This window comes from Abrus precatorius, unplaced genomic scaffold (genome assembly GCF_003935025.1).
Source record: "Abrus precatorius isolate BTA unplaced genomic scaffold, Abrus_2018 Scaffold2, whole genome shotgun sequence".
Classification (NCBI taxonomy): Eukaryota; Viridiplantae; Streptophyta; class Magnoliopsida; order Fabales; family Fabaceae; genus Abrus; species Abrus precatorius.
This window is the reverse complement of record NW_020874362.1, coordinates 38,793,065-38,818,478: the sequence shown is the minus strand read 5'-3', so window position 1 is coordinate 38,818,478 and position 25,414 is coordinate 38,793,065. Positions and strand designations below refer to the sequence as shown.

Genomic DNA, 25,414 nt, shown 5'->3' with positions numbered 1-25,414 from the left:
GCTCCCCTTTTTGAGTGTTTTTTCACCAATAGTTATAAAATTTAGATTGGAACTCGATTGAATAACCAATTTCGTTTATGTGTCGAAATCAAATCAAATATGTTTGGAACTTGGTACGAATCAATTTGACTTAGTTTATAAAACTTATCAAGCATCAATAGCGCATTTTAACTTTAAATAAACAAACAGGATATAGGAATAGTTTCACAAGTTTTTCTATAATTATTTGTATACTCTTATTTTTTAAATAATTTTTTAAATATTTACTAATATTTTTAAAAATCTTTTATTAAATACATACTTGTTCATTTTAGTATTAAAAGGTCAATTATCACATTTTTAATAACAAATACACGTTTCACTCTAAATTAATGATTGAAATGTATCCTAATTATATTTACTGTTTTAGAATAAATTTAATAAAATTAAATTTTATCAAGCTTTTTAAATAAATTAATCCTTCATTTAAGTTGATTCTAATTAAGATACTATTTTTTAATATAATAAATCAACCTACTGAATGAATAGTTGATATTTTCATTAACTCGCTTTAAAAGTGAGCTAAATTACATTTTATTTTTGTGAATATTGGTCTTATGGATAGCAAAAAGTTCAAAAGGGAACTTGGGGGCAATGGGAGGGTCCAAATCCTAAAGAGCCCATGTTTCTGCGGCCTTAATGAAAATAATATTAACTCTTTACCCTTAGAACCAAAATGAAAAAATTTTTATAACTATTTACCCTCAATGAAAATAATATTTACATTTATGTTATAAAGGCTAAGCTGGCTAGTGATTGCCTGATACTAATTTTTTAAGTTTTAATTTTTTTAACTTTTTTTTCAATTTCATTTCACTGTTCAAATTAAAATACTTAAGTTTTTATTTAATTTTAAACATTATACAATTTAAAATTAATATAATATAGGAAAAACTTAGTATCATTATTATTTTAAAATTTGATGTTAGAAAGTAAACACAAAATTTTGGTGCGAAAATTTGGTGGTGAGAGGAAACGAAAAGGGAAAAGGAAAAAAAGGGAAGAAAATAACCTTTGCTTTCCCTGGGACATGACCGACGAGGGCAAGAGCGAAAGCGCAAAGCACCGAGCCGCTTAACAAGGGAACGAGAGAGAGAGAGAGAGAGAGAGAGAGAGAGAGAAACAAGTGAGAATAAACCAAACCCTTTTGGCTCTTTGAATTTGTAATCGTATAGAGAGTAGAGTGAGTGAGTGAGTGAGTGAGTGAAGAAGAAGAGAAGAGAAGAGAAGGATGAGTATATGGAACTATGTGGTCACAGCTCACAAACCCACCAACGTCACCCACTCCTGCGTTGGCAATTTCACCAGTCCTCAAGACCTCAATCTCATTATTGCGTTCGTTTTCTTTTTCTTTTCTTAGGGTTCCCATAACCATTCCTTTTCTTTCTATTTTATTCACTTTTACTTCAATTCTCTTCCAGCAAATGCACCCGCATCGAGATTCATTTGCTTTCTCCTCAGGGCTTGCAGGTCTCCCCCTCTTCTCTCACTACGCTTTCATCTTGTTATTTTTTTTAGAGTTTAATCCGATGTGTTCTCTTTCAACTTCTTATTGGATGAATGCTTTATAGAATCAGATAAATTTTAATTTCTTTCTGCAGCCTATGTTGGACGTGCCCATATATGGAAGAATTGCAACGCTTGAACTCTTCCGCCCTCATGTGAGAAAGCTAAATGCATCCATATTTTCAGTTGCTGTTTAAGTCGTTTTAATTATTGCATAGACTCATCCTTCAATTTGTTTGTTTTCGACTCAACAGGGTGAGGCGCAGGATTATCTGTTTATTGCAACTGAAAGATACAAGTTCTGTGTTCTTCAATGGGACCCCGAGACTTCTGAGCTTGTTACACGGTAGGTTTGAGAAAGCAACACTTTCTTTTCGAATGTACTAACTCATGTTTGGGAACTTTTGTATCCTATTTCAGTTGTCATCGTTGGATAAGGGAATGAGAAGAAAATAATTTCTTGATTTGTGACTATGAGTTGCTTTGCTTAAAAGCAGCATTTTTCTTCTGTATGACCAGAAAATTCAGTTTGATAGATTATGTATCCCCCCTTTGTTAGGACTACAACATGGTTATGATAATCCTTATAAGACTTGGACAACCTTTCTCTTTTAAGCTAACTTTTGGAACTAAATTAAATTCAATTTCTAATATGATATCAAAGTCTATTCAGTTTGAATGTTTGCTCGCTCACAGATGTCTAGTCCTACAAATTTCAAGCACCAAATATCTAATCCTGAGTGTATGGGGTGGGTGTGCTAAGATGTTTTATATTGGTTAGGATTATGGTCAGAATATTCTTAGAAAATATAAATTGGGTAATCTTCCTTTTTTGAGCTAGCTATTAGGAGTGAATTAGGTCCACTTTACTAATATGATATTAAAACTTATCTAGTTTGAATGAATGTTGGAGCACCTACAAAGTGAATTTCATGCATTGAATAATGCCCAATCCTAGGTGTGAGAGAGATGTATTAAGATATCTTACATTGGTTAGAATATTCTTTATAAATTTGAACTATCCTCTTCTATGAGCTAGTTTTTGAGAATGGATTCAAGAAAATTAGTATCCCTTAGAAGATAGGAAGGCATAACCAGGATTATTTTAAACTGGAAACTTCTAATTGTTGTGTAAGTTGCATAAATATAACCTCCCTAGAGTAAGCCTTGCGTACAAGGTTGATGGTTTTGTCATTTTGAGTTCAGTGGCTTAAGTGTACAAACTGGGATTATAGTGAATAATGAAGATTGAAATAGTTTCTGAGATGGCCTCCATTATCTGTATAGGTTGTGTTTGGGACATTTGGAACCCGGGGAGAACTTTGGATATTGAATTAGGTTGTGAATTGTAACTCATTAAGAATGGGATGCCCACCTCAAAAAAGGTTTGTTGTACCTTTTATGGTTAGACTTTTTTGTGTATGCATGTGTGTGTGTAGAGTTAAATGTGGTAAAATAAGAAATTGAATGATTTCATGTTTAGAAATTTCTGTATAAGTTAATCATAGGTTTCTCTTTCTATCTGAACAACGAGATGTTATGCTCATTACTAAACTTGTTGAAGAGACAAACTAGAATTGAGATGTATCTTTTTGATCAGAGGTCACATCAATTGTTAGAAGAAGAATTAGTACATATGGTTGAAGGTAAGGAATCCTTCTAAAAAGGGAAGCAAATGAAATAGCAAGCCATAATAAACAACTAAGCTTTCCAATGTCTCTACATTATAAACTGATAATCCTATAAGAGCAATATTGTATATTTGTTGAATTATTTGTGTCAATGTCATTCAGGGCAATGGGGGATGTTTCTGATCGTATAGGACGTCCCACAGATAATGGTCAGGTATTTAAATTTTTGACCTGTGTCTACTAATAAATGTGGGTTGTGATTGGATTTGTTCAACTTTGATATTTTAAACAGCAGCAATGCTTTATCTAGTATAGGACCAGATGAAATTGTTCAATTTCAGCGCATTTCGGGTTAACCCAGTCTCTTTCTGCAGATTGGCATTATTGATCCTGATTGTAGGTTGATTGGACTTCACTTGTATGATGGCTTGTTTAAAGTATGTAACCTTTTCTTATTCACTAACCAGCAAGATGTTAGATTAGAATAGCCATACATTTTGGTTTTCAGTATCATGTTAACCTCTTTGAATAATTCACTGTTCATTGATCCTCCAGGTTATTCCCTTTGACAATAAAGGACAGCTCAAGGAAGCCTTTAATATTAGGTAATCCTATTATTCTTTTGGTTGTCTACACATGGATTCTTTGTATGTAGGATATATTGATCAGTAGATGGTCAGTTGGTGTGTTGCTAACCTGGCTACATAGGTCAATATGCAATAGGTACTATGGGTAACTTAAATTCCATTCCAAATGGAATACAATTTTCAGTTTTTCACCTTATTTTGGAGGGTTTAGCTCTTCGACAGAGCCATGAGGGAATTGGCTGAGTTTTAGTAGCTAAACGACAAGGAAGATTCATTTTCTCTGTTCTCACTCTCAGTTGGTCAGTGCATACCAATCATTGAAGTCTGAAATAGTAATGTGAAGGAAAGGATGTAATATTATTGAGCAGGATTTTACTTGCTAGATGTTTAGCAAAACTGTGGCATGTCATGTTGGAATGAAGTCATGGGCATTAACAGATGTCTATACAGTTCAGTTTCTTTATATCTTTTACATCATGTCCCTGCTATTTTTACTTTGGATGATGACACTGCTGGGAAAACAGCCCTAGCTTTATTTATGCTCCCCTCATCTCATAGGAGCTAGTGAGTTTGTTTTTATTCAGCTTTTAGCTGTTATATTATTTAAGAGAACATTCATAAAATATGGATGTAAATTATTTCCTTAAATTCTTCAAATGCTAGAGTTGACATTGATGTAACTGATTTAAGCATATACCTTGAATATGTTTGATGATGTCCGTTAGCTTCATTGAGAAAATTACTAAAACAGAATAATTGGTAAGGTATAGTTTTTAACTTTTTCTAATCTAGGAACAGTTAATGACGCTTTGACACTCTTAAACAGTTGAGCTGTTAATTGTTTTTAAAAATTCCCCAGTTTTCTTTTTCCTGATATAGTTTAGTTTATTAAAATTATGATGCATTTGTTTTCAGGCTTGAGGAGCTCCAAGTTTTGGATATCAAATTTCTTTATGGTTGTTCAAAGCCAACTATTGTGGTTCTTTACCAGGTTTCTAATTCTATTCTTCTTATTAATTTGGGGTTATTACTTTTTAGTTGATTAGTTCATACTTCATCGAATAGATCCTGAGCTGTTATCTTATTTTGTGGCTTTTCTTTCCTCCACTCTTTTATTTTGGTTTGAAAAGGTGAGTGAAGTAGTTACAATATCTGTTGCTCTATCTTGATTTTATGCATTTAACTTCTACCATGAAATATGAATAGAAAGCATGGGCTCTCAACTCTTCTTGGGAGAATTCTTGAAAATCATCTTATTCCCTCTCTAAACAGGGAGAAATTCCTTCTTAGTTATCCATTTAGAAATATGCTTAAGTCTGTCCTCTGGACAACAGTTCTGAATATTTTCTTACCTGTTCTTCAAATGGGCTGAAATTCCTCTGATCTTAATCTATGTAGAAATCTGAAGCCCTATATAAGGAGGAAAAACTTGTGGCAGTATGTAGTTTGAGCTGTCCTTTGGCATGTGTATTTGGAGCACAATGTTTACATCTGAAAGGATGTGTCTTTGCAACGAAATTTATTATGGGAGGGAATTAAGTTTGTGTTGCACAATTTTTTACTAACAGAAACCTATCTATATTTGGTCTTAAAGCTATGTCTGTACGCCTTGCATAGGATCAGTTTTATACCATATACTTTCCTTGTTTTTTCAAAACAATTCAATTTCTAATTTAACATAGTTTGTAGGCGACTTTTACATGTAATTTGTGTTTTAGAAGTTAAAGAAATGAGTCAGCTTCTCATGGACAGTTTTTGTCATAGGTTCAAGACAAAATTTTAAGTTTTGAAGACAGTTTCTGACCCTGTTGTACTGTTGTAGTTTAAGTTTGTGATTGGGTATATTCATAGTCTTGCATTGCATGTCAATTCAATGTTTCTATGATTTTATTGTCTATAAAAATGCCTGCTGCATATTTTTTCATTTCCTTCATATAATATATTTATTTGAAAATAATAATTGTTTTAGCATAGCAATTTTAATTTGATGGCTTTGATATTTGTTTTTGTCAATTACAGGATAACAAAGATGCTCGTCATGTTAAAACATATGAGGTTGCTCTGAAGGATAAAGATTTTGTTGAGGGTCCATGGTCCCAGAATAATCTTGATAATGGGGCTGATTTACTTATACCAGTTCCTCCACCGCTTTGTGGTGTGCTTATTATTGGAGAAGAAACCATAGTTTACTGCAGTGCTAATGCTTTCAAAGCTATCCCAATCAGACCTGTATGTGAGAATATTTTTTGCTATGAATTTATTGATTTTAACGAAATGTAATTATGCAACAAGCTATTGGAATCTTAATTATACCTTGTGATGTGCTTTTCAGTCAATTACAAAAGCCTATGGAAGAGTTGATCCCGATGGTTCTAGATATTTACTTGGTGACCATACTGGGTTGCTCAGTCTACTTGTAATAACCCATGAAAAAGAAAAGTATGTGAACTATTGTACTCTTGTTTTCAATTTGGCTTAACAGATTTATTATCGTCTCGGGTATAGATATATTGATTAAAGAAATAGGCTGTATTTTATCTAAAAGAAAAACCAATGGACTGGTATTTTAACTGTTGAATCTTAAGGTTTATCATGTACAATTATTTTGTAGGGTTACAGGACTTAAAATTGAGCCCCTTGGAGAGACTTCCATTGCATCTACAATATCATACCTTGATAATGCATTTGTGTACATCGGTTCAAGTTATGGAGATTCACAGGTAGGGTAATAAACTTGAAAGTTGGTTTGTAAATTTTCATTGAGTTCATGTATATGTGAAGTTAATTATTTCCAAATTCCTGACTCTCCCTAGCTGTAGTTTTAAAAACTAGTATGGAGACTATGGCTTTTTTCACTGTTTGTGTATGAAATGGAGTCTGTACCTTATGTGGGGTTGATTGCATATTAATTGTTTTGAGAATTGGAACTCTTGAAAGTACTGTTTTAAATAAAGCTTAGAGAGCATTGTATTGTTTATATAGTAAATGGTAAGGTTGTCAAAATCAAGTTTAAGTAAACTCACTGTAAAGATGAAGAAACTTATGAAATACTCCCTTCGGTTCTTTTTATAAGAAACAAAAGACTAAATCATCAAGACTAAGGAAAACAATTAAGTATGTTATGTTTTCTATAAATATAAATTTTATTTCAAAAATACCCATGATATTAAATGATGTAGTTAGTAATTTGTATATTTAGATACTAATAAAAGAAGGGTATAAAAGAAATTTAACAATTAATGCATCTTGAATCTATCATTTGTTTTTTATAATAAGGATCAAGAAAATGTTCCATTTTGTTTTTTATAAAAAGGACTGGAGGGAGTATTGATTAAAAAAAAATCCTGGTAAACATAATTTAACAGCATAATAATTGTTTTTATATTTTGTTCCTAAGGACACAATAAGAAATAAATCAGTAATAAGTTTTTATTGTAAATCACTACATTCAGTGTTATCAATGCATTATATATCTTGTGATTTCTAATATAAATTTACTATATATGTTGGCTCTGGTTGTTTGTCCGCTTTAGAAAAACCAATATAATAAATATTCAACATTCAAACATCATAAGAGAGCAGATGAAATAATAAAGTAAAAACATGTCAATAGGACCATACAAGTGGGAGTTGCTTCCTTCTCTTAGCTGCTTTACCAAATTAATCAAGTTTCTTGGTAGTAATAATTTTTAACTAATATAAGAGAGGGAGGTAGATGATGAATCTGTATCAGGTGGCTTGTACAATATCTGGGGACTTTTCTTCACTGTTTGCTCTGTTCATGTTGCTTTGAAGACTTTTAGGTGTACGATGGCATGTCCATAGCTGATTACTTTTACTTGCATATTCAAACATATAATATATTGACAATTTTTTGTGTGTGAAATGCAGCTTATAAAACTGAATCTACAGCCTGATGCAAAAGGTTCTTATGTGGAAGCATTGGAAAGGTATGTTAATTTGGGGCCTATTGTTGACTTCTGTGTGGTAGACCTTGAAAGGCAAGGCCAAGGTCAGGTTGTAACTTGCTCTGGAGCTTACAAGGATGGTTCTCTTCGTGTGGTTCGTAATGGAATTGGGATTAATGAACAGGTCAGCTCCCCTTCTCTCACCCATGTGGAATCTCTGCACCCAAGAGACAATCAAAAGGAAAAGAAAAAAAAAATCCTTATTATCAAGCTACACATGCTTTTCAAAATATTAATTTTTTATACATTTATTTGTTCTAGGCGTCAGTAGAACTTCAAGGTATCAAAGGAATGTGGTCATTGAGATCCTCAACAGATGATCCTTTTGACACTTTTCTAGTTGTGAGTTTTATAAGTGAAACAAGAATCTTAGCAATGAATCTTGAGGATGAGCTGGAAGAAACTGAGATTGAGGGATTCTGTTCTCAAGTGCAGACATTATTTTGCCATGATGCAGTGCATAATCAACTTGTACAAGTAGGTTCTTCCTTCAATTTTCTACCATATTGGTTTTATTTAACTTTTCCTTGTTGATTTAACACCTATGTCTCTCTGGCCTAAATTAAAGAAAAATAAATGTTGAGGAAGCTATTCATAGCTGCAGAAGTGTCATATATATGGATTCATGATCAAATTTTGCTGTTAGGTTGTCTATTTATTGTATTATTTTCTATAGAGTTACTTCCCTCCAGTTTTCAACTTGTTTCTCAACTAATCAAATATTGATTGCTATAAATATATAGCCGCTTTCAGTATTAAAAAAAACCATTTAATTGTTTTCTTTTAAAAATATGGCATGCTTAGTCCTCTGGACATCTACATAATAATTTTCATATCTGTACCTATGCACCCTGCATTGATGTCTTAGTAGTTACTATTATAATGGTGTTTGTTTTGTTCATGGGGTTTCTTCAAACTATATGCATCAGCATTTTTGTTGTGTTCATTTTTCAAGTTTATTAAATCTTATTGTCCATTTTATTATCATGTTTCTTTTAAATTATTTCTTCATTATTAAAGGAGATATCTTCTTCTTGTACTCATGTAGCCATGGGATAAGGCTTAGCTGTGCTGCTGCTTATTTTCTTTGTTTTCAATAAATTTCCTCTGTTTGGTAAATAATATAAGGATTTTTTAAGAATCTTTGGAGAATACAAAGATTATGGGTAGGTCATAATCTGAATCAAACAAAAAGAATCAAAATCCATTGAAATTTAAAGAAGTAAATATTTAAAATTATGCCTAATGTGTGTGTTAATATTCTTGAAGCTTCTTGTGAAGGCTAAGTCTTGCATGCTCCCTTTTAGTTTATCTTAGTAATCTTCATATCTCTTCCATTTTTTTCCTTTTTTTTTTTGTCTTATGTCAACCACGTCATTAGCTAATAAACTAACCTTACAGGTCACGTCAAGCTCTGTAAGACTGGTTAGTTCCACAACTAGAGAGCTCCATAATGAATGGCATGCACCATCTGGCTATTCAGTAAATGTAGCTACTGCAAATGCTACTCAGGTTTGATTTGGATGCTTTATAAATGTTAACTTTTAAAATTGTAGGTTATATATGCATGGTGGTTTTCTAATTACAATGAGTTTCCTCATCAATGTGGCATTTCTGAGCAGGTGCAGAATTTCAGAATCTGTCACATTCCCCTCCCACTCTTTTCCATGGGAATATTTTGATGTACATGAGCTGTCAGGATGTTGAAAGTTGATCATCCATGAGCAGCTCCTTATCACTAATTTTTAATTTGAATTGGGCAGCTGTTCTACTTCTGCTAGTGGTATTTGGGGGGAGGGTATTGTGTTTAGAATCTGAGATAAATAATATAGAATGTAATACAAACGGGCACTATGTGTGGTTAACTCGTGAGATAAAAAGTCAAAAGACAGCCAATGGAATGTTGAATCAGTAATCATTATCTGTCGTTGATTGTTTGAACAATTACTTTATGGCTTCTGTAAGCATGAAGGGGACAATTCTGTGGAGGGTTTCAGTGGGTGTGTTAGGTGTGGAGGCTCTAAAGGGGATGGAATTCCAGATCCTCTCATACTTCAAGCTACTCACTAGGAAGTAATATACGAATGGGGTGAATTATGGAGTATTACTTTTGGAAGTATAGGTTTTATATTTGTGATTGGTCACCCAAAAGTAATTTTGCTAAATTGGTATTGAAATACTATAATTAATTTTTGTTAGAAGTATTGCTTTTTCTTTTGCCATTGGCCAAATTAATGTTGGGAGCTGAAATTTAATTTTGTGCTTGGCTGCAACTTCAAAACTTACCTTAATATTATTTCTGTTTCTGTATGGTATCCAATCAAGCTCTATAGAAGTAGCTGTTCAAATGAATTTGCTTCAATTTGTTTCATTACTTTTCCATTATGCACATTTCCATTGCTAGTTTTTACTATGATAAAAATTATAGGGTTTGTAGCAAGTTGGTAATATTGTTACACTTGGATACAGGTTCTGTTGGCCACAGGAGGAGGGCATTTGGTTTACCTTGAAATTGGGGATGGCGTATTACTGGAAGTAAAGCATGCCCAACTGGAGTATGAGATTTCATGCCTGGACATAAATCCCATTGGTGAAAATCCAAATCACAGTCATCTAGCAGCCGTTGGAATGTGGACAGACATAAGTGTTAGAATTTTTTCTCTTCCTGACCTGAATCTCATCACTAAGGAGCAATTAGGAGGAGAGATAATACCTCGATCTGTTCTTCTTTGTGCCTTTGAAGGGGTAGGCTTTCGTTGAGCTATCTTATTTAATGAGCCTTTTATTTTATATGATTTCAATTCTGCTTTATTATTTTTTTTCTGAAATGCGTGATCATGATTTTGGACTCTTATCTCTTACATTTTAAGTTCAACTTTTGGAGTAGTGATTTTGGGTTTCTATTACATATTCTAGCAGTTGAGGGGATATATTAGATCAGAACGTTAATATCTTTTTACTATTATTCTGTTCATGTTTAATATTTTTTGTAATGTAGTTCAAGGTTTAAAGTGACACATTTTTAAGTTTCCAATCTCACAAGATTAATGGTTTCCTTGCTTGAAAAGTTCTATTAAAATATATTATCTTTTTCATTTTTGTTCTCCAGATCTCTTACTTGCTATGTGCCCTTGGTGATGGCCATCTCTTAAACTTTATGTTGAACACAAGTACTGGTGAGTTAACAGATAGGAAAAAGGTCTCTCTTGGGACACAGCCTATTACACTACGGACTTTCTCATCCAAGAATACTACCCATGTATTTGCTGCATCTGATCGGCCAACTGTGATTTATAGCAGTAACAAAAAGTTACTTTATAGTAATGTGAATCTGAAGGAAGTGAGTCACATGTGCCCTTTCAATTCTGCTGCTTTTCCAGACAGGTATATTTCTTTGTTAGCTTTACTTCCAATAATTATTGATTTACCCCCATCTGTTGTTATTGTGTCTTGTACATTTTGTTGCAAAATCCATTACTGGTAACAGTACTCATCCCTATTCTTAACTTCGACAGTTTGGCAATTGCAAAAGAAGGTGAGCTTACTATTGGCACCATTGATGACATACAAAAACTTCATATTCGCTCTATTCCACTAGGGGAGCATGCAAGACGAATCTGCCATCAGGAGCAATCCAGGACTTTTGCTATTTGTAGTTTGAAATACAACCCAACGAGTGCTGAAGAATCTGAAATGCACTTTGTACGCTTGCTGGATGACCAGACGTTTGAGTTCATATCAACTTATCCTCTAGACACTTACGAGTATGGTTGCTTTATAATTAGCTGCTCCTTCTCAGATGACAATAACGTATATTACTGTGTTGGAACTGCATATGTATTGCCAGAGGAAAATGAACCAACCAAGGCAAGTTGAGAAATATGTATATTTTTCCAGTATTGTTCTAGTCAAAGCTTCTGATATCCTGCTTCCTTTGCCTATTTTAAACCATGTAGGGAAGAATTCTCGTTTTTACTGTTGAAGATGGAAAGCTACAGCTAATTGCTGAGAAGGAGACAAAAGGAGCTGTTTACTGCTTGAATGCATTTAACGGTAAATTGCTTGCTGCTATTAATCAAAAAATTCAGCTGTACAAGTGGGTGCTTCGCGATGATGGTACCCATGAATTGCAGTCGGAATGTGGACATCATGGACACATCCTAGCACTTTATGTACAAACTAGAGGAGATTTTATCGTAGTTGGTGATCTGATGAAGTCAATTTCCTTGCTAATCTACAAGGTACGGCTCTGAATTGTCTAAATGCAGAAGTTTATTGTCAAGTAAATTTTACCATCTTGAATGTTAACCTTTTTTAACGTTCTAATTTCATTTTCTCCCTTCCCTAAAAGACATGAAAAAGTTTCTGTGTAGTATTGGTAAATTTTAAACTGTTGTACTCCTCATCGTTTTGAATGAATAGACAACTTTCAGTGTATATTGAGCATTTTCTTTTAGAATGATACACTGTTCTTTATTATTAGCATGAAGAAGGTGCTATTGAGGAGAGAGCTCGTGACTACAATGCAAATTGGATGGCAGCTGTGGAAATCCTTGATGATGATATATATCTAGGTGCAGAAAATAGTTTCAATCTCTTCACTGTTCGAAAAAACAGTGAAGGTGCCACTGATGAAGAACGGGGTCGTCTTGAAGTGGTTGGTGAGTATCACCTTGGAGAATTTATCAATCGGTTCCGGCATGGCTCTCTTGTTATGCGCTTGCCAGATTCTGATGTGGGCCAGATTCCAACTGTTATTTTTGGCACCATTAATGGTGTTATTGGGGTAATTGCCTCTCTTCCTCATGAGCAGTATGTTTTCTTAGAGAAGCTTCAGTCAAACTTGAGGAAGGTGATTAAAGGCGTTGGAGGGCTCAGCCATGAGCAATGGAGGTCGTTTAACAACGAGAAGAAAACTGTTGAAGCCAGAAATTTTTTGGATGGGGATTTAATTGAATCATTTCTTGATCTCAACCGCATTAAGATGGACGAGATTTCCAAGGCAATGGATGTGTCAGTAGAGGAGTTATGCAAGAGAGTAGAAGAGTTGACAAGGTTGCACTGAGTCTATACTCATTTGGAGATTCGTCGTTTCTCAACATTTTTTTTGGTGTGGGGAGTGGTAGGTAGGGGTTAAAATAACATTATGTGCTATTTGTTTTCCTCGGCTTGTACCTTCGACTATGCTGAGACTAGGGAATGGTTTGCATTATATGGATCACAAATGGTGTATAATATGCTTGTCATGTTCAGTGTAATAGCCAACAGGGCTTCCATTTGAAACTTTCTTGCTTTTCCATTTTCCTAATATTCGTTTTCAAGTTGTCAGTTATGCGTTGCTGTTGACTGTCCTGTTAACAAGTGAATCGCGGGAAAAGGAAAATCATCTGGTCGAATCTGACGTCCAATATTAAGGGATAAATCTTAATATTTGAAATTTTGTTAAATATTTAAAACTCTACTGTTTGACATGTGAAAAAAGAGGGTAAATCCTCACATTCGGTCAATAAAAATTTGGTAAATTCAAATTGATTTTCAAATAATTTGATGTCAGTGTACCATTTAATTATTACGTTAATGTAATCGTTTTTATTAAATTCAAAAACCTAATCGTTTTTCAAATAATTTGGGTAAAATTTCTTGTTTCATCTTGTTTGTTTTGTTTGGTTCTGAGCTTCTATTTTTATCAAATTTAGTCGTTTAATTTCTGTTTAATGTCCAATATGTTGTGTCAATAGCAGTGTATTTTGCAAGAGATTGATGTCATCGAGTTTTAATTGGTCAATTAAAATGTCATTGAGTTTTGATTAGTAGTTAAATTTAAATGCTATCGTTTGACTTAAATTTTAAATTGGTACAAAAAATTAGGGAATTCTTTAATTTGATTTCAAAAAAGAGAATATTAAAATTACCCTTTACATATGTAGTGTGTCAGATATTTGTCTCTATATTAAAATTTATTAGTTAATTTTTATAATGATATTATATGTTAATATTTTTTAATTATGTTAAATTGCTAATTAAAAATATTGTGACATGAAAGTGATTAAAACAATTATATTTTTGTGTAGATTTTTAATAAAGTATTATTAGAGACAAAAAAGTTTTTTTATTTTATTTTATGTTGTAACATTCTTAATTAACATATTTAGACACGTTAATATGTCACATATTTAACGGATTATATTTCAAAGATTAAAAATAAATGATAAATCACACGTTCAAAGATTAAGTTTAATATTTTTTAAAAGAGTTAAACAACATAACATTCAAATTAGTTTTTAAATGTGTAATTTTGCCATTCATTTTACTTTATAAATTGAAATCTATTACTTAACTCTTGCAAAAATGGTGCACCATATTAAATACAATCTAACATGTTAATATGTTTCTACCTATATTAAATAAGAATGCTATAACATATGCTAATTTAAAAAAAAAAAACACTTCATTTTTGTGAACTTTGTCAATGAAGTATTAAATGTGGCACTTTTTTTTTTTCGTTACATCGTCTAATACATATCTCTCCCCTTTTCACCCATCTCAGGGTGCGAGATAAACATTATTGCTATTGATATATAATGATTATTGGACGAGGACAGCTTGCTTCTTCGGTTTGGTAGGACCTTTTGGTCTCTTGTTCATAACAGAAGTAAGTCTCTTAGGCACATGTCGCGGCATAAAGCTTAGTTTCACCGCAGCCGAATTGATGATGAGATTCATACCAAAACCACTTCTCGTCCTTGAATGATAGGAATATAGTCATAGTCATTAACTTAAATTATTAATTCCCATAAAGTTTTTGTGATGCTCAGCACAAAATTACCTTGCAGCAAAATTCAATTATGGCTGTGTCAATTTTTTCCATGCCATCCATCCAATAACGCGATTGAGAACGGACACTTGTTATTATATTACATCTAATCTGAACACCAAATGCTCTCCCTTGCTTTGATTATAGCACTGCTGATATATTTGGTTACTGACAGGTCTTCACAAGTGGCAGAAGTGGGTGAACATTATGAATGCAAGCATCCCATCTAGGCCAGATTTCAAGAATCTCACTAAGCCAAATCATATTAACATAATGGCTAAGCGAAAAAAACAAAAAACAAAACCACATTGACATATATCAGCAAGGGTTTTGTAGAGGACCATCTGAATCATATTCAGAAAACATGGAATCTGATTCATCCTCAGAACTAAGCTGGTCAGTTTTTTCAGCAATGCAAACTTCCTTTCTCAGACCCTCAACCAAATTAGTATCTGTGCCTTTTTTGTATAAACCCTTACTCCTATCCAGTAGCCCTTTCTTCAGTAGACTTGCAAATTCCCCTCTAATTTTTACAAGGGGATGATTCTGCAGGAGTTCCTGGCCATTATAGGCCTCCCTTAGAACAACGGTTTGGGTATCATTCTTTTTGGAAATATAAAATACACCAGGATGACGCTCAAACACTTTAGTAAACTTCTGGGGTAGAGCCAAGGGTCTACGCAAGTTGCTAACATTCTTGCGCTCAGTTTGTTTATGAAGAGTAAGGTGAAGGAGCTCATGAAAGACTCCAACTATCCTCTTCTCAGATACATCAGTACGAGGATCCAAATGAGAAGCATTGATGTAAGGTGATGTATAGGGGAGTTTCTGCCACTCTTTCAACCATTCCATGCATTTTCTTTTCAAACCAAAACCCCTTGTGAAACTAATTGGAAATGCTAAGGATCCATTTTTTATGTCGTCTTCATTTTGCTGTAGAGAAGTATTCTTCTGTAACTCCGAGATGGAAAGCTTGTCATCCCAAAACAACAATTTCAAGCCAATGCGATCATCGGGGAGGTGAACAAAAGAGAACTTTTCAGGGTGATTCAGAACAAAAGAATGCTGGTAATCATATGGTAAACCCATGTCCCATCTTAATTGGTCAATGGTTTGTAGTGGAAGGACCCTATCTCTTGTGAGCATAAGCAACTTGCATAGCCTATCCCTGAGTTCCAACTGATTTTGCTGAAGGATTTTAACTTCCTCATGATGGAGCTTCAAGGCTTCAGGACTCAAGCTGAAACACGGGACAGGAGAGCCTCCGCCATCAAGAAAATGGGACTCAACAAAAACATTAGGATATCTTCTGATAAAGGTAGAGAGCTTAAGGTCATGGGGAAGACCAAGTTGGCCGCGATGGCGAGAAAGATGGTATATTGGAAGGCAACACTCTGAAGAAGAATAAATGATCGAACCAAGGATCCAAGCTGCCTTAAGATCCCTCTGACCAGCAACAACCGCATCCAATGTCCTGTCTTTCACCCATTTCAACTTTATGTTCACCAGACTAAACTTCTGCTGGTAAATGTATCCTTGTTGAAGGCCATGAACAAAATTGCAATTTCTTGCAGTACCAAATAACCAAGGAAACATCATAAAAAATGACCATTAATAGCATAACTAGCACAGAATGGTACCCCTTGCACTCGTAGTTAACAAAATCCACACTTTGCTCCGAGAAATGCTACTGCATATATAAATTTGGCTTTAAGAAAAATTAACCAAAGTAACAGGGAAAAATTCCAGTATTTCACTAATATAATAAAAGCAAAATGCAATTTTGAAGCAAATCATTAGGGGTTTCAAAGGATTATTATTGTTGTGACGGAAGAAGTTAAAAAAGGAAAGGTAATTGGCTTATTAGGGTGAAGGTCATCACTGTTGGTTCATGGAAACTAGGGTTCCAGTGTTACCTCCTTCGATTTCCCATGCAATGATTTAACATTGATTAAGTTCAATTTCTACTCTGCATCAACGATTGAAAACAATAATTAAAACGAAAATGAAGTGGATTTTTTTTATACTAAAAATATCAACACAGTAAACTCAGTACTCAGAGAGAGAAGGAGAGACAGAACCTCCATCAACGTGCCATTATGCGATGCGATTGTTTTGGATTTCAAGGATTCACCTTCGAAGTTCGAACGACCCTTCTTTTCAGCCTCGCTTCGTATTTTTAAATAAGCCTTTGTATTTTTAAAACGTTCTTCATTTTAATATTTGTTATATTTTAAATATTTATGTAATTTCTTATATAAATATTTAAGAGTAAAAAAAATAAATTAAGGTGGAAGTCTTATTAAATTTTTAGAATAATAAATGAAATAATATTATTCCAACTAAATAATCCTTATTTGTTTAATAAACTATACTTTTCATCTTTTATGTTAAAAGAAAGTTTCAATTCAACAAATTTTAAATCATTACTAAAACTTATTTAATTGTCCGTAAAATATATTTTTTACTAGCTATTCATTTTTTTGTTATAAATATCTAACAATTACTCATATCAATATTAAATACTAAAGCCTTCTCTGAATCAATAAAAATTAAAAGATAAAGCAAAATTAGAGGAATTTTTAATACAAAATATAATTTAGAGAATTAAATTGAATAATAAAAAAAGTTAAAAGATCAAATTAAAACTTCACTTAAACATTTAGTAATTTTTTTAAAATTTGAAGTTTTTATTCTGGTATATTTTTTTGTCCAAGAGTCATTTTTATCCAATCTAATATTTACTCAAAATTTTGCAGTGTGGATAACCAGCCAAAAGACAAATAGAAAAACCTCAAGAACAAGGCCATGATTTGGGCTGAGTAAGAAAAATAAATTCCTTTGGTTAATTGAAATGTGTTCATCATTGGTAGCTAAATGGAGTGCCAGATTGGTTTACTAGAAGAATCGATTTTCCCATTAATATTCTTTATTTTGAATTGTATATAATAAGGTAATCTTAATTTTAATTTTGTTAAATTTTTTATTTAGCTATACATAATATTAAATTAATATGTTTTGTCAAAATTTAAGTTGATCGAGTCTTATTTCATATATTATTGGGCTTTGACTGGGTCAGATTCATTTCCTGAAAAATACCTCTCACAATCACAATTTAGGATTGGTAAGAATAAATAGAAACCTGTCCTGTACACCCATGATTGTGTTAAGCATGTTTTGATAATTGAAGGTTTATTGCTCATCCTTTTCGAAAATTATTAACTAAACCATTTTTATTAAATTTATTGAAGAGTGGGCCATAAGCTTATTTCAATCATCACAATTCTAATATTTATATACCTTCTTTACATCTCTTTTTTAACTTATTATTCTTTTTCATCACATTATTTATTATATTATTTATTTTATTCTTATTTACGCCTAAAAATTAGACATGCATTCATCATTGTCCTCATGATTATTAGCTTGCTTTTGTCCAGAAAAGGAAAAAGGCTTGTAGAGGTACATACTCAAAAGCTAGTTTTTAGCATGAAGGTTTTTGGATAAAAGAAATAAAGAGAAAACCTAAGCATGTGATAAGCAAAGTAATAATTTTGGCATGTAGTGGGTAATATTTTTTGTCATACATTGTCAATAATACATAGGATACTATGTTGCCTTAGAGTATATCCTCACATACATATGTAATTGTGAGAGTAAGTCACTCTTCAGGCATGTACAATGAAAATGTTTACATTCTCAATAGAAATGTAGTCTATTCCCTTTGCTCTCCCTCTTCGACATTGTTCAACACATTATCAACCTCTTCAGTGTTATTTTTGCATTCATCAAACTTCTTGGCTGTGTCATAAGAGGCATGTAGCCCAACAAGAACATAGTAAATCAAGAGAAACGCTGTCCAAATCCCAAACCTGATAAATGAGTCTACGTCAATTGACCCAAGAAGGAATATGTTAATGAAAATAGATAAAGAAGGTAGCCATGGAACCAAAGGCACCCCCCAAACTTTTGGTTGCTTTGCCTGTGGAACACCAAGCCAAAGACCGCCAGTCGCTAAAGCCCACAATGGCATTGCTATTGCCCATCCAATCCAACCATCACTCACTGCCCGGTAAAGAGAAACACCGCATGAAGACCCCATAATTAGTGCAATGCACACAATGAGCTTAACTTGATTCTCTTTTGTAGTTACTCCAGTTGAATAATAGCGACGCACTAAAATTCCCACCGCCACAAGCATGAAGATAAGGAGAGTGGAAATTGACATGAGGTTGGAAAGAACACGAAAGTTTGTGAAGAAAGCAATTATAGCTGTAGCTGCAATCATTGATATTGTAGCATTCATTGGTGTCCCAGTCTTATCATCAACTTGACCAAACCAAGGAGGCATCATATGGGTACGTGCAATGTGAGTTAGATAACGAGATTCACCCACTATAGTCACCAACAACACAGTTGTCATTCCTTTCAATGCTCCCAATGCAACAATATACTTAGCCCAATTCCATCCCATGGCATTAAACGCCACAGAAAATGGTGCATCTACGTCAATATCCTTGTAGGATTGCATAAGGCATAATGTTATTGCTAATAAGCAATACACCACTGTGGTAATCATCATTGAGCCTACAAGACCAATGGGAATGTCCCTACCCGGGTTCTTTGTTTCTTCAGCCATAGTTGACACTGCATCAAAGCCTAGGTAAGCAAAGAAAAGAACAGCTGAAGCTTTGAACACACCACGGACACCGAAAGGAGCAAACGTAGTGAGATTTTCGGGGTTGGCCTTGATGAATCCAGCGATGATAATGAAGACAATCACAATTAAGTGAAAGATAGTGGCAATGTTGTTAAAGATGGAAGAGGCTTTGGTGCTACGAACTGCAAGAGTAGCTATGGCTATGAGAGCCACAACAGCTATAGGGTCAAGATGGTTATAGTTAGGATTCATGTTAGGGATAACTATGCGAAACTCATCTGGGTGTTTGTTGCATAATGTGGCAAAGTAAGAGGTCCATGATCTCGATATGGTAGCGCCACCAATTATATACTCAAGGAGGATGTTTCCGGCCGCCATGAAAGCCACAAAGTCACCCAATTCGACTCTTAAGTACGCAAATGACCCACCTGCACAACAACAATAATTACATTACTATATATCAAATAGTTTTGAATGAGTAAATATATAGAATTTTTTCACTACAAATCACGATATAGTATTAATTTAATGTTACACTTTATCGTAAATTATTATTAGTAAATTGAAATATTCTTATTTTAAGAACTTAAGTTTGTTAAACATTATTGTCTCAAATTAATTTTAAGCATGTAAAACTAATATTTTTTATTAAAATAAAAAATATTTATTACATCAAACATACAATATACAAATTAATATTTTTTTAACTACTTAAAATTAATCTTATTAATGGTGAACATTTTCTTAAAAAAATTAGTATTACTTATTCTTAATTAATATCCTCAAAATACTTATTAAAATTTTTCTTTCAAAATTTAAATAATGATGTAATACTTTTTTATTTAATTAAGGAGAAAAGAGATAAAAATTGACTCTTGGAACCAAAATTTCAAAATTTTCCCACTCCTCATTTTCTTTCCTATCAACGAAACAGAGGGCAAATATAGAAAAATGATGATCACATATATGCAAGTAAAATGAAAAATTAGTTAGGCAAAACATGCATGCATGCATGCATGCAGAACCTGCAACAGGAATTTCGACGGCAAATTCGGTGTAGCAGAAGACAGAGAGCAAGGCAGAGACACCAGAAACAACATAGGACAAAACAACCGCAGGACCTGCTGTCTCACGCGCCTCCAGGCCGGTGAGGACGAATATGCCTGACCCAATAACAGCACCAATGCCAAACCATATAAGATCCCACGAGTTTAGTGTCTTCTTCATTTCGTAGTTGCTTCGTCCCTTCATCTCCACCACCTCTGTCTCATCCTTCGATCGGGTCAGTACTCTATTCTTCAACCTCAATGGCGTCTCTTTCAACGCTTTTCCATAATTGCCCCAACTCTTAAATGATTCTTCTGGGTAGAAGTCATTTCTTTCAAATGTGCATCCCCTTCTCCGCGCTAGTCCTTCGTTGTTGCTCCCACTTTCCATTTTGTTTGTCGCCTGTGCATATCAACAACAACATCCATATAACATTAATATCAATATATATAGTTATTTTACAAAGGAACCAAAAGTATTAAGCTAATTACTTACTTAAGGACAAATAAATGTGCAAAGGAGTGAAGTTCAGCAAATTAAGAAGATGTACAAGGGAGTGAAAGAGGGTTGAAAGGTTAGAGACCACGGTTATCTGACAGAAATGTTCTTTGAATGTTTATGGTGAAATATGGTAGGGAATATCGAAGTTTTTTTTTTTTTTTTAAATCTTTGATTTGATACAGAGAAAGAAAATAATATAAACAAATATGATGATGTATAAATATATAATTTAAGTATTGTCAATATATTAAAATAATAGATATAGATAAAAAAAGTGTTGGAGTCTTGAAAGGTAGGGGAAACCCCTGAGAGAGGGGATGGGTTGAGTAAGGAAGAAGAGAAGGTGAGCTTTATATATATGCAATAATAAGCCACGAGTTGGGTATGTGTCTAACTAAAAACGGCTGGCATTAGAGGTTCAACTTCTTATAACGGTGGCTCCTGCCTGGGCTACAGCTAGAGTTGCTATAAATTGTCTAACTTCTTTATTAAGATTGTACACTTTCAATTTATAGCCAAATTTTTGCTAATTTCATCAACTAACTTCATATAATGTTAGTATATATTTTTGTTTGTATGGAATATTTGCTCCATTTTGTTAGAGATGCACACTTCTAGGCAATTCTTAATGGTTGCTATAACAACAAAAAACAGCTGATTTTTTAAAGAAACAAGGCTCAAAATTTTGGTCCCTGCTTTTTTTAGATTTTAATTTTAGTTTCTCATTTTTTAAAACTTCTTAGTTGTCGAAATAATCATTGGAAATAAGAAATGCTAAATTTAAAATATTTTGTTTTAAACAATAGAATCAAAATTTCATAAAAATATAAATACTTGAACAATAATAATACAAACCCCGAGAAAAAAAGTAAGTTTAATTATTTTTTTTTACCATTTCTTATTGTGTGTGTATACATATATGTGTGTATTTTAGTATCATTTAGTAGAAGTTTTAAACTATAGAAATTTAATTAAAAATCTAAAATATTTATATACTTACCATTTTACATCACAATAAGGCTTATGATATTGTGGAGATAAAACGTCAAGCATTACAATGGGATGAATATTGTCCAAGAAACAAAGCAATAAAATAGTATTTTTGTTTAGGTACTTCCTACAATTAGAGGGTTTTGGAACCTTAACCAAGTCCAATTCATTAATGATAAGTGTACTAATACATGTCATTGTTAAGGTCAATATTTTAAGTCCTCAATTAAATTTTGTCATTTAATTCAACTTTTAATTTATATCCTTCACTCACCGTGAATCACCAGTGTGTGGAAAAGAAGGGAAAGAATAATCTACACTGTTGCAGGACAAACTTGAAGAAAGCATCGATTGGTCTTCGTGATTCTGACCAGTGTTTATTGAAACTCGCCATATTGAACCCTTTTTTTGTTATTTTTCTCGAAAATTTTGTTTTTCTCAAATAGTGTCACAATCCTTACTTTCGTATTTTGGATTCTTAATTATTCCCTGCGTTACACAAAGCGGTGAATATAGAAATATTGTTTCAGGTGTTACTCTCGATTTCCTGAGGCGTGAAATATTTACACAGATATTAAAGGACAATTTCATGTTCACAATGTCTCTTAGAAGCTTTGACTTTGGGTGCCAATTATATATATTATGTAATTGTGTTCATATTGTGTGTGGGTGGGTGCCAATTATGCAGTATATGTAACTGTGTTTATTTGTCTGTTTAAGATGTTATTTTATAATAACAATTGGATTGTATGGGAAACTGATCAGACAACTGGGGTGGCCATTCACGAGGTGGAGAGAGCATGTTACTTAGATCTGATGATGAAGAGGTTAAGGAAAGTTTAGAAATCTAGCTTTTCTATTTGTTTTAGTTGAGAAAAATTAGATTTGATGAAATTAAATTATTACCGATCACAAAGTTTTTTTGTTTTGATTCACATGTCGAACAATAAATATGAATTTATTTTAATATTATAAATTACAATTTTTATTTTAAAACGTAATTTAACATAATTTTTAATGATTTTAAAAAATATTTAATTAAAATATATTATAATGTTTAAAAAATTTATATTGAAAATGGCATGATATGATATATGCATTTGTCATTAATTTATTATATTTAAATAAAAGAAATTCAAAACTCAATAATAGTAGGAAATGCCCAAAAAATCATTTAAATTTTATTATGGCTTATGAACTTAATCGAATCAATCATAAAATTAAATTTAATATAAAAAATTAGAACTTTTAATATATATTTTGTGTAGCTTTATTTTTAAAATAATTGTACCTTTTTTAAAAAAATTATTTAACACTGAAAAAAAAAAAAAACCATTTCTAGTGTTCAAATCACAGTTGAAGTTAAGAGAGAAAAAAAATTGTGGGCCTCACTTCCTCTTTTTCTTTTTCACTAAAAAGACCATTCAAACAAGTAAATACACCTCTCAATTTCTTTTGTCACATACTCAATCCATTCAAACATATAACTCTCTCCTTTTTTTATCCTAACAATACTACTATAGCATTTAATATTATTAATATATTAAATTTTATAATTTTTAATAATATTTGATTATGTATAAATTTCATAGAAGATTTTGTTGTAGATAAGTAATAATTAGATATGAAGGACCAAATTCCTCAAAGTTAAGAAACATCATGACAAATAAGATGTTTCACTAGGTATCCCTAATTATTGAGTTGTGATGTATTAAATCTCAATTTTTTAAGTATTATATCTTCTTTGATATTATCATTATAATGGATCTGAATTTTCTTTAGTTTGTTTCATTTTTGTTTAAATAAAAATATATTAATACAAAATTAGTTTAAGTAAATTTTTTTTTATTTAAACAAATTATTCTTCCTTAAGCGAATTTTACATCTTATCTCTTAATCTTATCTTCTCCTTATGTCTAACACTACTTTTTTAACTTCCATATTCAACCATTTTTAATTTTCATGTTCAATATTCTTCATTTTTTTATATCTAACTTTTCTTTTCTTCTCACAACTCTCTCTTTTCTGGACTCCATGCTCAACTCCTTTCTTCCTCTCCCCACTCTCATCCTACTCCATACATATCTCTCTCTCTTTCCTTCTTATCCAACTCTTCACCCTTCTCTCTCTCTCCACCGACCACCACCCGATCTCTTTATCTCTATCTATTTTTAGTCTTCTCTTTTTCTTATACTCAACCTCCATATCTTTAAATACACAAAATTCATTTAAGTTAAAATAATTTGCTTAAGTTAATTTTGTATAAAAAAATTATCATTTTTTATGTTTTTATTTAAATAAATTCATTTTCATTTAAGCAAAAATAAAAATGAATGTTCACTTCTTGCAATAAATGGTGAGAAAATAGATCCCATTATAATATGACCTCTGGACTTACCTTTGTGGTTCATTGGTAGGGAATACTTAGTGTTTAATTTGAATTAATGATAAAAATTAAAGTGTTTTAATATTACAATGCAAGGTTCAATTTTTTAATAACTTTTTTTTATTCTTGTTCTTTTCTTTTTTTATTCAGTTTTTTTAGTTTTTTCTCGCTCTTATTTAGTTTTTATGTGTTTCCCCTTTTAATATTATTATTAGCAGTAGTCATCGCCATAGATGATGACGATGATGAGACAATAATAAAACTAATCAATGATGGTGAATTTTGACTTTTTTGAAGTGAAGAGAAATCATTTAGTTTAGTCAAGTGTATACGCGCTTACTGGGCTTTAAAAAGTTTTGAATAAAAGTATATTTTATTTATTTTACTATAATTTATTAATTCAATTTATTCAAATTTAAATATACCACTTTGCATAAAATATAAAACTTAAAATTTAGTAAATGATAAATAAAAAATTGAGAGAATGTTTAAGTGTCAATCGACACAACTCCTTCCAATATTTTTCAAGCTATAATTATAATTAAATCTTGTCAAATATGCTAACTTAGTCCAATTTTTAAAAAAATATTCCTTTAGGTTAAGAAAACTATTAAATGAGAATAAACTATGAAATAAACTTTTTAAAGTTAAATATATAAATTATAAGAAGTCAAATTTTAAATTAAGATTAAATTTAACATGAAAGAGTAAAAAAAACCTTCTTAAAAATACTCTTATTTAAAACCATTGTTATTTTTATTTATTTAAAAATAAAAATTCATTTAATATATGAAAACAGATATATTTTTTTTATCAAGTTTGGATCATTTTGACATACTCCAAAATATTAAAGTATAATCGACTGTTAATTTTTAACAATTATTAATTCCATGTTGAAATCATTATTCGCGTTTCCTATTCAAACCTAACGAACATGAGAATGAATATCAAAATTATTCTTTCGTCCTATAATGTACTCTATTCATACCTAACAAACATAAGAATAAGAATGAAGATACTATACACTCAAATTTACTTAGGAGGGGAAAACATTATAGCAATCCATCAATATTCCATTATTTATTAATTATTTTTAAGAATTATTTTCATCCCTATTAAATCACACAACTTCTTTTAAATTAAATATTTAATTTATATTTTAAAATTAATATTTAACAATTTAAATTTTGATATATTATATTAAATTAGAAATTTTTTTGAATAAATTAATATTACAGGTTATTATAAATATAACTAATGTAAATTTTTAGTTTTATTCTGACAA

The 25,414-nt window shown here is 31.9% G+C and overlaps 2 protein-coding genes and 1 pseudogene across 5 annotated transcripts; 1 reads left to right on the top strand and 2 right to left on the bottom strand.

The window, feature by feature from the left end:
- Positions 1–977: 977 nt before the first annotated feature.
- LOC113857476 (DNA damage-binding protein 1a) lies at positions 978–13,060 on the top strand. Of its 2 annotated transcripts, XM_027489416.1 has the most exons (19): positions 978–1,374; positions 1,461–1,509; positions 1,641–1,700; positions 1,800–1,891; positions 3,339–3,390; positions 3,551–3,613; positions 3,732–3,781; positions 4,679–4,754; positions 5,783–5,992; positions 6,096–6,202; positions 6,375–6,483; positions 7,655–7,855; positions 7,993–8,208; positions 9,133–9,243; positions 10,201–10,476; positions 10,841–11,115; positions 11,247–11,598; positions 11,688–11,972; positions 12,215–13,060. In XM_027489416.1, the coding sequence occupies exons 1-19, from the start codon at positions 1,271–1,273 to the stop codon at positions 12,794–12,796; spliced, it is 3,270 nt and encodes a 1,089-aa protein (XP_027345217.1). In that variant the 5' UTR covers positions 978–1,270; the 3' UTR covers positions 12,797–13,060. The 2 variants fall into 2 exon arrangements, with proteins under 2 accessions (XP_027345217.1, XP_027345218.1); XM_027489417.1 differs by lacking the exon at positions 3,551–3,613 and having other exon boundaries at positions 1,070–1,374; positions 12,215–13,036.
- A 1,103-nt stretch (positions 13,061–14,163) lies between these two features.
- Positions 14,164–23,971, bottom strand: LOC113858614 (protein WHAT'S THIS FACTOR 9, mitochondrial). Of its 3 annotated transcripts, none has more exons than XM_027491326.1 (3): positions 16,627–16,718; positions 16,462–16,514; positions 14,164–16,235 (listed from the first exon to the last, which is right to left on the bottom strand). In XM_027491326.1, the coding sequence occupies exon 3, from the start codon at positions 16,142–16,144 to the stop codon at positions 14,864–14,866; it is 1,281 nt and encodes a 426-aa protein (XP_027347127.1). In that variant the 5' UTR covers positions 16,145–16,235; positions 16,462–16,514; positions 16,627–16,718; the 3' UTR covers positions 14,164–14,863. The 3 variants fall into 3 exon arrangements, with proteins under 3 accessions (XP_027347127.1, XP_027347125.1, XP_027347126.1); XM_027491324.1 differs by lacking the exons at positions 16,462–16,514; positions 16,627–16,718 and adding exons at positions 23,825–23,828; positions 23,961–23,971 and having other exon boundaries at positions 14,858–16,215; XM_027491325.1 differs by lacking the exon at positions 16,627–16,718 and having other exon boundaries at positions 14,858–16,112; positions 16,462–16,577.
- On the bottom strand, positions 18,237–20,642 carry LOC113860027 (annotated as a pseudogene).
- Positions 23,972–25,414: the final 1,443 nt, after the last annotated feature.

Coding starts and splice junctions, on each gene's coding strand:
- LOC113857476 (XM_027489416.1), top strand. CDS start 1,271: ATGAGTATATGGAACTATGTGGTCACAGCTCACAAACCCACCAACGTC. Junction 3,614..3,731: donor TGTATGATGGCTTGTTTAAA/GTATGTAACCTT, acceptor TTGATCCTCCAG/GTTATTCCCTTTGACAATAA. Junction 7,856..7,992: donor GAATTGGGATTAATGAACAG/GTCAGCTCCCCT, acceptor TATTTGTTCTAG/GCGTCAGTAGAACTTCAAGG.
- LOC113858614 (XM_027491324.1), bottom strand. CDS start 16,144: ATGATGTTTCCTTGGTTATTTGGTACTGCAAGAAATTGCAATTTTGTT.